This window comes from Vombatus ursinus, unplaced genomic scaffold, assembly GCF_900497805.2.
Source record: "Vombatus ursinus unplaced genomic scaffold, bare-nosed wombat genome assembly UNPS02014959.1, whole genome shotgun sequence".
Lineage (NCBI taxonomy): Eukaryota > Metazoa > Chordata > Mammalia > Diprotodontia > Vombatidae > Vombatus > Vombatus ursinus.
Window position 1 is genome coordinate 15,347,663 of NW_020954737.1, and position 13,761 is coordinate 15,361,423.

The following is a 13,761-nucleotide window of genomic DNA, read 5'->3' on the forward strand; positions in this document are numbered from 1 at the left end:
CATTCTGGGGTAAGGAGCTGTCTGTCACAGGCTTTAGGTTGTATACCAAACAAGGAAAACGTTCAGAAACAAGCAGCAGGAGTATAGCTCAGACCCCAGGAGTGGAATGAAGTTTCAGTTCCAGGTTCTAGCCCAATTTGAAGCCAAAAGAGGAATGCAGGTGGGGGCTGAAAGGATCCAAACACAGGACAGAAACTTCAAGAGCTCAGTCCAGGAGGCAGTGATCAGACTTTGCCCTGGGTCTGGCCATTTTGGGGCCACAAAAATTTCAGGTCTCCAGTCTGAGCCATTTCTGAAATCATGAGTAACAAAACACTCAATACCACAAGAAAACAGCAACAGGACGGACCCAGACCTCTGCTTCAGACACATGCAGAGCCAACCTCACATAATGCTTATAACGCTTATCATCATCATCAGCAGCAGTAGCAGCATCAACAACATTTAAATGGCGCTTATTATGTGCCAAGTCAGAAAGCACGCTTGGAAAATGGGCAAAAAACAGCAACAAAAGAATCCTATCATAAATGAGCTATTATGGTGACAGAGAAAACAAAAACATAGAAGAAAAGAATGACTCCAAAAACATGTATAACCTATATCAGACTGTGTGCTATCTTGGGGAGGGGGGAGGGAAGGAGAAAAAAACTTGAAACTCAAAATCTTATAAAAGTGAAGGTTGAAATCTTTAAATATAATTTTTTTTAAAAAAAATAGTATTAAGTGGGGAAAAGAAGAAATGAAAGCTATGGGAAAAAAAAATTAGAAAGGAATAATGGACCAAAAAGAAGTCAATTATTCCATGAGGCAACAAAAAATATTAAAACCAAGTCAAAACACTAAAAAAAAACCAAAACCCAAAATGTAAAAGTATCTATCTCATAACAAAAAGAAATGATCTTGAAAACAGATTAAGGAGGAAAAAAATTAAGAATCATTAGATTATCTGAAAGTCATGACCACTCCCCCCAAAAAACCTCCTAAATATATTTCAAGAAATCTTTAGATAAAACTGCCCAAATCTTAGAACAAGAGGGGAAAATGGGAATAGAAAGAATCTACTGATCAGCTCCTGAAAGAAACCTCAGAATGAAAACTCCCAGAAATATAATAGTCAAAATTCAGAGTTCCCACATCAAAGAAAAAATACACTCATGATAACACACAATTCAGCTTCTACCACAAAAAAGGAGCAAGAAGCTTGGCATACAATATTTCAGTAGGCAAAGGATACATAGGCTTAAAGCCAAAAATAACTTACTAGCAAAAATGAGTACAATCTTACAGGGGAAAAAAATGGATCTTTAATGAAATAGAGAACTTCCAAGCATTCCAGATGAAAAGAGCAGAGCTTCATTCAAACAAAAGAGTAAAGGCAAATATAAAAAAGTAACAGGAGGGGCAGCCAGATGGCGCAGTGGATAAAGTAATGGCCCTGGAGTCAAGAAGACTTGAGTTCAAGTCTGACCTCAGACACATAACACTCACTAGCTGTGTGACTCTGGGCAAGTCACTTAACCCCAACTGCCTCATCCCCCCCCCCCAAAAAAAGTAAATAGAAAAGGACAATGATAAAGGATAAACTGCTTACATTCTAATATGAGAAAATGATAAATGTGTCCCATCTATCATCAATAGGGGTTGTAAGGGCAGTCTAACTAGGAAGACATGGGAATGATTCTGCTGTCTTGATCTTAAAAGAAGAATGGAGAGGGAGGAGAAGAGAATACATTGCAGGGCTAGAGGAAAGGGAAGGTTAGAGAAAATTTTCTCACATAATCAGGAAGTACAAGTAGACATCTATAAAAACAAGGAGGAAAGAGTGGGTGGAGTGGTTAACTTTTGAACTTACTTTCATTTGAACTGGTCAGAAGAGGGAAAAGACACACACAGAGTTGGGTATAGAAATACATTTCATTTAACAGAGAGATAGGAAGGAAAGGGGAAGAAGAGGAGGAGGAATTAGAGGAAGAGGAATTAGAGGAAGAGTAGATAAAGGTAGGGATTAGTCCTAAGTAAAACAAACTAAGGATGTACAAAAATACTTATAGCTCTTTTTGGGCTGGCAAAGAATTGCAATCTGAGGGGTATTTATCATTTGGGGAAATGGCTGAACAAGTTAATGGTATTAAAATATGATGGAACAAAATTGTGCTGTAAGAAATAAAGGAAATTTTACTTAAAAGCATAAACCTAGCACATGAGTATTTCATATCTTCAATCATCTTTAAAAATCTGCAAAGTCTAACTTAGGCAAAGAAGGCAGCTAGGGGAAAAGTTGCTGTTAATAATAAGTTATTATTACTGATAATAATGATAGCATTTACATAGCAACTTAAGGTTTGCAAAGTATATAACAAATATTATCTCATAAGATGTTCACAACCCTAGGAAGTATTATATCATTCCCATCTTATAGATGAGGAAACAGGCTGAGAGAGGTCAAGTGACTTGCCCAAATGGCTGAAACCAAATTCAAACTTGGGTCTTCCAAATTCCAGGTCTGCTGCTTTATCCACCGTGCCTCCTAGCTGCCCTAAATCACTAACTTATTCAATAAGATGGGCCACAAGCAACAGGGAATGAAACTCACACTAGGCCTCTTCAGGGTACAATTTAATTCAGCGTAATTTAAAAGGTGATACCATGTGCAATATGTTGTGTCAGATGTTGGGGTAGATACAAAGATAAATAACAAATAATCATGGCCAAGGAGTAGACAACCTTATTAGGGTAGATGGGCATATAGATACATAAATACAAACTAGAATAAGTATGAGGAATAATACTTGCTGCCATGCCGTGATTTCAGATGAAGGAGAGAGACTTTTCAGCCAGGAGATAAAGATCAACTGAAAGCTTCATGGAGGAGGCAGTATTTGATTGACTGATTTATGAAAATCAAGTGAAGATAGAGTGGTTAGGGAGGTTAGAGATAACTACACAAAGCCATGGCAGCGAAAAAAGAATGGGATTTGCTAAAAGATGGAGGGCAATTCAGTTCGGCTATTGAAGATGGTATTTTTGTGGAATGATATAAAGTAAAGACTGATGAGGTAGGTTGCAAACAAATTGCATAGGGTTTTGTATATTGGGTTAAGGAGTTTACACTTCATTCTGAAGACAACTGAGAAGTTCTAAAGCTTTTAGAATGGTGGAGGGTACCTGTAATATCATCAGGTATGTGTAGAGGGAAGAGTATGGATCTAATAGAGGGGGTGGTCAAAGATAAGAAGTTTATTAGGAAGGTATTATAATTGGGGCACATGGAAACAGAGGCTTGAATTAGCATGATGGTATCTGGAATAACATAAAAGGGACAGGTGCAAGAGTACTACTCTATGGCAGACTGAATTCTATATTGGAAACTGACCCTCACATCCAAGGGGTAATCATTAACAAATTTCCTGTGTTCTGACCTTATCTGGTTCCAAAGTATGGGTCTAAACTGAAGTGTACAAGAAAGAGGGTGAAAGAAACAGAACACAAGGTATCTGGATCAAGGAAATGTTATGTCACTAAAAATATATTCTGGCAAACTGTCACTGCAAGGAATTCTCAAAAAGAAGGTCTCAACATTTCCACACATTTTGAATTAATTCTGATGTAGAAATTCTGAAAGGTTAAAGTAATTAACTGCAATACCTGATGGTTACTTTTCATAGTCAATCTTTAAAAATAACTGATAATTTTTTTTAATCACTGCTTTGATGCCAGTTTCAATCTAACATTATATAGTCAAGATCTGCGATTGAGAAATATTTTAGAACGTGTGGATTCAGGATAAATTTGAAAGTTTTAAGAATAAAATTAAAATCTGACCACCATTTAAGTAAAAATCTTGAACTGTTTTTTTTTTTTTCTTTTTGGACACAGCAAAGCAACAATGTAGTCAGGGATCAAATGATGATAAAATCTTGCAGACAACGACTGGTTTGTGTATTGATCAACCTCAAAGAGGTTAATCTCCCTCCCTGCTTGTTTCTGCCTCCTTTCCTGTTTATGCCAATGCTCTCAGGCGAAATGCCCAGCTTTCCCCCTTGCTGCCTACTTAAATGCTGTCTATCTCTGAAAGCTTATATTTGATACATGATTCCTTCCCCTGACCAACTACACAGAAATACACAATTTTCTTTTGCAGTGAATTCTTACAGAACTTAAAGTCTTAAGATTGTACATATATACTATCCACTGCAAAAATTATTCTTGCTGTTCATCCATTTAACACTAGAAGGACCAAAATTTCAGAATACTTCAAAGAACCAAAAGTTGTGCCACTAATCTGTGTTAATACATAAAGCCAAAAAATAAAATTTTATTTCAAAGAAAAATTATTACAATTTTTGAATCAGTTGATGCACCTGGTCCTTTTAGTGTTAACCTTTAACTGGAGCTACTAGCATGCTAACAAGCTGACTGGTTTGAATTTTTTCTTTTAATTTCTAACTAACTAGCAGTGAAATGCTAAAAGGGTCTAAAATAAATGACCAATAAACTCAAAGGCACAGAATTTCTGAGATAAAAGGATCTCAGAAATCTCTTAGTTCAAACACTCTTATTCACAAAGGAGGATAAATGAGGCCCAGAAAGCTTAAGGGATTTGCTCAAGGGCATACAGACAGTAAAGTTGCAGAACCTAGGATGTAACTCAGGTTTTCTGATTTTAAGTCTAGGGCTTTTTGTCCTGTACCACATTTACACTAAATATACTGGTTCTCAGAAGGGGTATTGCTACCAAAAGTTGTGTATTGTGGCTTTGTGATTACATTCTCTTCTGACTGTTCCATCTGCAGACTGTACATAAATGAACAGGTAAGTATGGTGGAACAAAAGGATTTAATCAGTTATTTTTTTTTCAAGGACTATGAAGGCAAACATCAATTACAGAAGGAAAGGAATGATTTGAAAAGATGAATACTATGCAAAGGAAAAATTACTCATCATCCAGTTAACTGCACCTCATCCCAATCTTGAAAGTGAAAAGCAAAATCCTTATCTATCTAAAATGCTAAGAACATGAAATACAAATATATTTTTCCCTTCCTATTTTCTATGAAAACCAATGGAATTCAATTCCAGCTCAATTCTCCTATGTAATAAGCACTTATTATGTAGATACTACTGTGCTAGGCCTTGAGATACAGAGATAAAAATAAGATAATGTCCTTGGCTTTTACAGAGTTAAGAAAAGATTGTAAACATGATCTGATATTCACATCATACGTGAAATACCATAATAACCACCCCAGCATCATATATTCATCATCAAATAACTAAATATCATTAAAGATGCTCACATTTTTATTTTCCGAAGTCTGCTTATAAAGGAATAAACAGACAGAACTGTGGAGTTAAGTGAATTAACCTCAAGTTTCTACTGATACAACATAACCCAGCAAGACAGGATACTGTGGAAGTTGTAAGCTGCTTGATTACAAAACTGAAAACGGTGGAAATCTGCCAGGTCAGCCTTCTGTCAAAACCCAGATCCCTGTGCTTTTCCACAATTCTATGAGTTGTACAAACACGGGCAACAAGTGAGAAAAATGGAATCGCTACTGCTCAAACAGGAACTTTCTAAGTATTTCTACTTTGAATTTCTTCCGCGTTTGCACAATTGGGAATTTTTCTACCCCATCTTTTACTGTGTTGACATTTACTTCCTGAAAAGTGCAATGGAAACCTCAATGGTCATGAGCCAATTACTTTAAGTATTTCATCACCTTGTCTTTTCTATGGGTTTACAGTCCTAATAAGAACTGACAGCTAGGAATTTTTTCTTCTGCTCTTGGTCATAGAAAAGAATAAGAACTTAAACTTGAGAACTGTGTCTTCTGTTTATGTTGCTACAAAATAAAATGAGGTTCTTTGAAAATGGAAAAAAAAAGTTCACAGAGAAATAAATTATCTTTAAGAAGTCAATTAATTTTAAATGTGTATTCCTCTTTTTCATCCTTGTTTTTGAGCCCTAGCATTGTTCTCTAGTTATTAAGACACAAATGTTTCATCATATAGGTTCTAAATTTCTTGAGCTTATCATTTTTTTTCCTTCAATTCCTATAACACTCAGCATAGTGTTGGAAATATCTGTAGTATTCAGTAAATAAATGGACACATGTAATGCTGCAAAGGATCTTCTTTCAAATATGAATAATCCTGAATTATGACAGTTTCCAACTTTGGTCTCATTTAAGCCTCATAATATGGAAATGATAAACGGAACACATAAGATAATTACTACTCCCTCCTTCTGTAGAAGATGAAGTTATACAAGAGATCTAGGATTTCAGTTGGCTGGGAAATCATTAATCACTCTTCTGACACAAATCACAGATCTCAATAACTTAGTATATGTAGTGTTCCAGGGTTGCTCTGGCTGAAAAATTGATCACCCTGACGTCACACTGAAATATGGCCTTAGCTAGGATTCTTGGATAAGAGACATAAAGGCTCATACTTAAAGTCTTCCCACTTTTGGAGGACCTGTAAGAACTCTAATTCTTCACAGTTCTCTAACTTTGAGAACTGAAAAATTACCACTAGATACACATACACACACCCACGGCAACAGACTAGGCCTTTGTTGCAGGAAAAAAGATTTAATCATCAGAATGAATTTTTCTAGATGTATGAGAACTATGTAAATTACTAAAACAAACTGGGGAAGGGAGGAAGAGCTTGATTTCTGCAACTTAATATGAATAAGAACATCATTTAAACCAATGGTAGTTGTTATGGATCAGATATTCAATATCCAAGTAACACTAAAGGTTATATAAACTACATGGATGCTCTGATTCATTTCAATCAAATCAAACACTGACTGAATACCAATTATGTTAAAGATATTATTCTAGACACTGAGATGGACACGAATATAAATAAGATATTACACTTATTCCTTAAAGAGCTTAAATCAAGTAGGAAAGCCATGTACAAGTACCAAATGTTCAAAACAAATTAAAATAAAAATAAAGAGTTTAAAAAAAAACCAGTGAATTCAGAGGCAGGAGAGTTCATATCTGGATTAAAGGAGGGCTACCTATAGCAAGTTCCATAGAGAAACCAACATTTGAGTTGAGTTCATAAAGATAGGCAAGATTTAAACAGGGAGGAGATGAGGAGAATGAGGGATAAGAATTCCAGGCACATTAAACAAGATGACTGCAGTCACAGAGTATAAGATATATTCAAGAAGAGTGAGTATAAAAGGATTCTCTAATTTAATGGAATATGAGCAGTTAGAAATAATAACATGAATACAGAGAAGTATGGAGATTTGCTTTGATGCAAAGTGAAATAAAGTAGGGCAAACACACACGCACAAACATACACACACACACACACACACACACACAAACACAATTAGAACAAGGTAAATGGAAAAAAACAACCATAAAACAATCAAAAGTGAATACAGCAAAACAAAGAACAAGAACAAGGAAGAGATAGGAGAAAACCACCCATCCCACTCATTTGCAGAGATGGGAGGTCCATGGGTATGGTATACCGCATATATTTTTGGACATTCTGGATGCACTGATCAGTTTTGCTGATTGTTGTTGGTCTGTTCTTTCTCTTTTTTCTTTAGAACATTACTTGTTATTTGGGACCGACCTCTGGGAGGGGAGGGGAGTAAGAAAGCTGGGAGAAATTTTGGAGATAATAAAAAACAAAAGATGAATAAAACTATATTTTAAAGAAATGACCAAGAAAACAGATTTAGACGAATCTGGGAAAACCTTTAAGAAATGATACAGAGTGAACTGAACCAAGAAAACAATTTATACAATAACTAAAAAATTAAAAAGGAAAACAACTTTGAAAGAACAATTCCAATTCCAGAAGACAGAAGATGAAACACACCTTGAACTTTTTGACTAAAAAGTGATGAACTAGAGTTAAGAATGAAATATACAATTTTTGAAACAATCAATGCATAGATTTTTTTGTTTGATTTGAATTATTTATTACAAAACATTTATTTTGTTTTTTGAGTTTTTATCATTTAGGAAGAGTTTTAAGGATAGAAAGAATAACAATGATACAAAAAAAAGAAAAGAAACGAGAATTAACAAAACAAAATACGCAGAAGAGAGCAGTTGTTACAGAAAGAGACAAATCAAAGTATTGGAACTAAATATATTGCATTAATATAAATATAAAAACACACATATCAGGAAGTACACAATTAAGTTATGGTTATCATATGTAATTCTTTTTCTTTGTGCATAGAAATAATCCTATTTATTGATGTTTATTAAGTTCATTATAAAAAAATGAAAAGAAAAAAATGAATGCTAAGAATTAAAGTTATCCAGGTGTATAAAAACATGATGTGTACAAATAAGGTACACATTCACTAAATCCAAAAAAAATCATATGAGAGGGAACTCCTCTTGCCCTTAAAAGAGGAAAATTAAGAGTAAATAAGGAAATGAAGATGCATTAAAAAAAATTATAACTATGCAATTGTTTATCCCAAGAGAACATTTATGTTCAAAACATAACTTCAAAAACAGAATTCTTAGGTAATAGCATACCTTATGTATAGAGGGTGCTAAGTAAATGTTTAATTAAATTAAGGGAAACTAAAGATTTTTATAGGATTTCCTTACCTTCTAAAATTATTCTTAATACCTAGAGCAAGTATTCTTAATAACCTTTTTTATGTCATGAACCTGACGCTTACATCTCACCCCTACCTCTTCCCCTGCAGTCTGGTAAAGCCTATGGACCCTTTCTCAGAATAACAGACAGGCAGGCAGCACAGCAGATACAGTGCTAGGCCTGGCTGGAGTCAAGAAGACCCAAGTTCAAATCTAGACTTTGACACTTACTGTGTGTCCTTAGCACAACGCCTAGCACACAGGAACTAAATAAATGTTTATTGACTATTGTTATTGTTATTATTGACTTTGGGCAAGTCACTTATTTTTTCTCTTAGTTTCTTCAACTATAAAATGGAGATAATAATAACACCTACCTCCCAGAGTTATTGTGAAGATCAAATGAGATAATATTTGTAAAGCACACAGCACAGTGCCTGGTATATAGTAGGTGCTATATAAATGCTTTATTATTATTATCATCACCACCATTGTTGCTGTTGTTGTATACATAAAATAAAATACATAGGATTATATAAAGTAAGCTAATTAATTAATTAAAATTCTTTGATAAAGATATGATATACAAGGTATATAAAAAACTTGATTCAAATATATAAGAATGACAGCCATTTCTTAACAGAAAAATGGTGAAAGGATAGGTAGTTTTCAAAGGAAAACTGCACAAAGACCTTTACGTAAATCATCTAGCTGGATCATCCCAACAAGTCTGAGGGATATCTATTACAGGTATTATTATTCCTAATTCCCAGATAAAGAAAAAGTGGCCTACAGAGGCATAAGCTGACTTTCCCTTGTGATATATTTATTAAGTCTCAAGAGGGAGGAACTGATTAAACCTAGATTTCTTTTGAATACAAGTCCAGTATGTGCCCCACAAATTGCTTCTCTATAGCAAAACAAATTTTGGGTAAATCCCTCCTATTTGCTGGGCTTTATGGCTCCTTTCAGTTCCAATTTTCTTTGACCATGAATATCAACATTAAAAAGGAACTAATACCTGTTTGGAAAGCACTTTCATATAGCCCACACTTCCTCGACAGTAAGCTTCAAGTATTACACCAAATTGTACTGAAAAAGCAGGAATGTGCACTTCTGACCTAAAGAGATTCAATAAGAAAATGATTCATTTATCAACATGCATATTACATTGTGAAAAATATATGACTTTGTTAAATTGAAATTAAATTGTAAGGACAGCATTCAAAGTCAAGTTAAAATATTGTTAACAAAAATCCCCAAATATTCAATTGCCCATTTCATTTCTGAGAACATTTCAGTTAAGTATTTGACAAAGCTCTTTAAGTGATGGGGAAAAAAATCAACTTTTCTCCCCACAAATCAATAGGAAAACAACTGATTCACACTCACATAGGCACACAAAATCATAAAAACTCAATATATTATTAAATCATAACAGGACAATGGTTGAACACTAAATATGATCTCATGTGCACATCCCTTTTCAGCAAAACTTTTCATTAATCAAACATTAAGAAGCATAGCCAAAAGACAAAAATAAAATTTCTGCTTATATGTATTAATTTCTTTATCTGAACAAACTATAGTATAAGAGTATAGAGAATTCAAATCAATAGTATGAATGGCTATAATTCTAAAAGAATAAGAGTTCATTGAAGTACAGAATGACTGAAATGTCTCAAGCAGAATATGATGTACACCAAAAGACTAAGCACAGTTTTAAACCATTAAGATACTAAAGTTTAAACTGTACTGACTTATGGAACCCCCTTTTATACTAAAATTAGTTACACATGCTAATTTATCATGCAGGATAATTTCACAAGAGCACAAACCACTCCTTCCTCCCCCCACCAAAATTGTTTTTAACTAAAAACTACTTACCTAAGATGCCAAAATAGAAACTGCCCTATCCTCCTATTAGCAAGTGCTCTGTCTAACATGAATCTAGATAAGGCACAATCAAGAAAAGGTTCGTATTTCAAAACTTGTACAAGTTGTAGAAGGTACTGAGATAGTTCTTCATCACTGAAACAGAAGGAAGACCGAGTCAAATGCAAATACTAATGAACAACAGAAAAGTGCTTTTATAGAAATACAGGTTTTGTGAGGGGCTAAAATTAACTTATCAAAAATGAAAGGAACATTTTGAAATAAATGACTACAAAAATAGGAAATGTAGGATTATTAAATGTCTTATGATACTTTCTACCTGGCTAATCAATTATATTTAAATTAAATTATACACATAAATAAATTGTTATAAAGGACAGAATGTCCCAATACGCACTTAGTGATGGATTCAGAATTGAAGCTAGACAGCAGGAAAAATTTTTTTACTATTCTTTTTCTTATTATCCCTTGACTTTCAAGTCAAATAGGATTACTGGTTCTCACTGCTCCTGAAATCAATGTACCATCTATTGCTTCTCTGCTTGAGCACAGTCTGACCAACAAAGCTGGAAAATACTACTGCCTACTCTTCCCATTATGAAATCTCTATATTCCTTCAAGGCTCACAGCTAGCAAATCCTATTTATGTACCAGCCTGATTCTGTGATTATTAGTATTCGTTGCCTCCACAAATTATGACATATATTTATTTACCTCAGGGACTGTATATACTATCACCCCCAGTAAAAAGTAATCTGTTTGAAGGCAGTGAATTGTTTTATTTTTGTCTTTCTTTTCCCTGTTACCTAGAATGGGGATACTATCTGGAACTTTATTATTGAATTGAACTGAATCACTTTATATAGTTACCTACTATAGCACTGAATAAAATTTAATACTTAGAGAAAAGTGTTAACTATACTGAAAGTTAGGCACTCATGAAAATCAAAGAATCTTTTGCTCCAGATGTAAATTCTATCCTTATAAAACAGTCTTCTCTCAGTTCATTCCACTTTATAAAAGTATATAGCTAAGATAATCAGAACAAAACTAAAATTTGTTTGAAGTCTTTTGGAAGTTGATCAACAAATCAATCAACAAGCGTTTCTTAAGTGATTAGCATGTGCCATGCACAATACTAGGCACCAGGGAGAAAAATAAATAGTAAAACATTGGCTGGCTTCAAGGTTCTTACATTCTATAGGGGAAGAAAACATGTATGTACACAACACATACAAACACACAATACATAAGTGGAGGAGGGAGGGAGATGCTATCTGGGAGAATCAAGAAGGCTTCACATAAAACATGGCACTTGAATTGAACTCTGAAGGAATCTAGAGGCTCTAAGTGGTGAAGATAAGGGAAGAATGTATTCAGGAATGGGGGACATACAGTTCAAAGATCAGGAGATGGGACATGGGGAATTCGCGTACAAGGAACAAGAAGAAGTTCAATTTGGTTGGAATGTAGAATCTGTAGTAGGGAATAATATGCAATACGCCTTGAAAGGCAGGCTGTGATCAGACTGTAAAGGCCTTTAGATATTAATTTATACTTGACCTAAGAGCCAGTAAAAAGTAGTTACTAGAGCTACTAAGTAGGGAGTAAAAGGATAACTGGATTTTATGAAAACCCACTTTGGAAGCTGTGTAGAGGATGAATAAGGATGGGGAGAACTTGAGGCAAGAAGATTCGTTAAGAGGCTAAAATACTCAAGGAGGGAGGTGGAGTGGGCCTGAACTAGAGCAATATTTGTATAAACAGAAAGAAAGGGACAGATATAAGAAATGTTGAAGAGCTAAAAATGACAAGATTTGTCATTTGTAGAAAAGAAAAAGGATTGGATGTGGGAGATAAATAAGAATGAGGAGTTGAGGCTTTAAACCTAGGCAATAGAAGGAGGGTAGTACTTCCCACAAAAGTAGGGAAATTCAGAAGAGGGATATGTTTAGGAAGAAAGATAATGAATTCTCTTTTGGACAGGCTGGATTTCAGTTGTCTAGGGGAAATGAATTCAAATTGTCCAATAGGTAGTTAGTGATCTGTGACTGGATCTAAGGAGACGACCAGGGATTAGAAAGATTAGCTATACACAGATTTAGGAGTCATCTACATGGAGATGATAATTAAACCCAAGGGTATTAATGTGGTCACGAAGAGAGAGGGGTTAACAGGAAAATGGGATAGTTTATAACTGGGTATTCAACTGCATAATTTCAACACTGAACAATAATAACTAAAACAAAATCCTATTCATTTGGATTCAACTAATTGGTAATATGAGATAAAATGGGGCAAGAATGGAGTTTATATTTATTTAGCAAATCCTTTAGATTTAATTCAGAGCAATCAAGAGTATAAATAAGACCTTAAAGTAAAGTTTAAAATAAAAAAAAGACTAAGCATCTAGCAGACTTATATATACCTGGTTTGCTTATTATAAATCATTAAAGCCATGTACTGCTTAAAGACATGTACTACTTAGTATACTCTGAGTTACTAAATGTAAATGGAAGTAATAGAATTTCATTTCTTTTTAAAAATTTAATTTCAGGTGTTGTTCCTTTTCCCTTGTCTCAAAATTCTTGGTTATAATTTATCAGTTCACTTTGAATCTTTAAAAACCTGGCTAATTAAAATGATGGCAGCAATGTATTTGTGCTAGGAAATTTTGATGACTTGTCTTTTTTCTCTTTGTCAAAATGTAATTTAAAAAAAAAAAGTATTCCAAGTGGATTCAGTCAGCAACACTAAGGTAAACTGAAAAACTGTATGATGTATATCTTAAAGTATTTAGTGAATAAATATAAATGTTTAAAATTATCTAACTTAGTGTTTAGCATTCAGAAATAAAGGATGACAAAGATGGAAAGAGTGTAATAATGTGGCAAGTAAAGAAGTCAAATTTATTACTGAGCTAAATCAATTAACCAAAGAGTAAAAACAAAGTGAAACATCAGATTAAGTGTTGTATAAATGTCTATTGAATGAATTATACTAACCTCCAGTTGTACTACTGTACTATTCCCTGGCTACACTGATGGAAAATTGCAAGCAAAAAATTTTGTTGAATTTTAGAAAATAAAATTTAGTTATGGAAGTGGTCCATCACACACAATAGATATGCATAGGTATAGGAGATAAAGACATTAGATATATAAACATCTGCTTTGTGGCTCAATCAGCTTCTTTTATCTTACGTGTGTGAGAAATCTAATATATGCATAGCACAAGTGTGACCAAAGTTAGGCGA

The 13,761-nt window shown here is 34.1% G+C and overlaps 1 protein-coding gene across 3 annotated transcripts in view; it reads right to left on the bottom strand.

Annotated features, from left to right (window-relative positions):
* Nucleotides 1–13,761, bottom strand: part of PIK3CB (phosphatidylinositol-4,5-bisphosphate 3-kinase catalytic subunit beta) — a 183,012-nt gene that overhangs the window by 18,985 nt on the left and 150,266 nt on the right. For all 3 annotated transcript variants that reach the window (XM_027845225.1, XM_027845227.1, XM_027845226.1), the window contains 2 exons: nt 10,497–10,640; nt 9,631–9,730 (listed from right to left, as the gene is read on the bottom strand). In XM_027845225.1, coding sequence (XP_027701026.1) covers nt 9,631–9,730; nt 10,497–10,640 — 244 coding nt within the window. The remainder of the gene's footprint in view (nt 1–9,630; nt 9,731–10,496; nt 10,641–13,761) is intronic.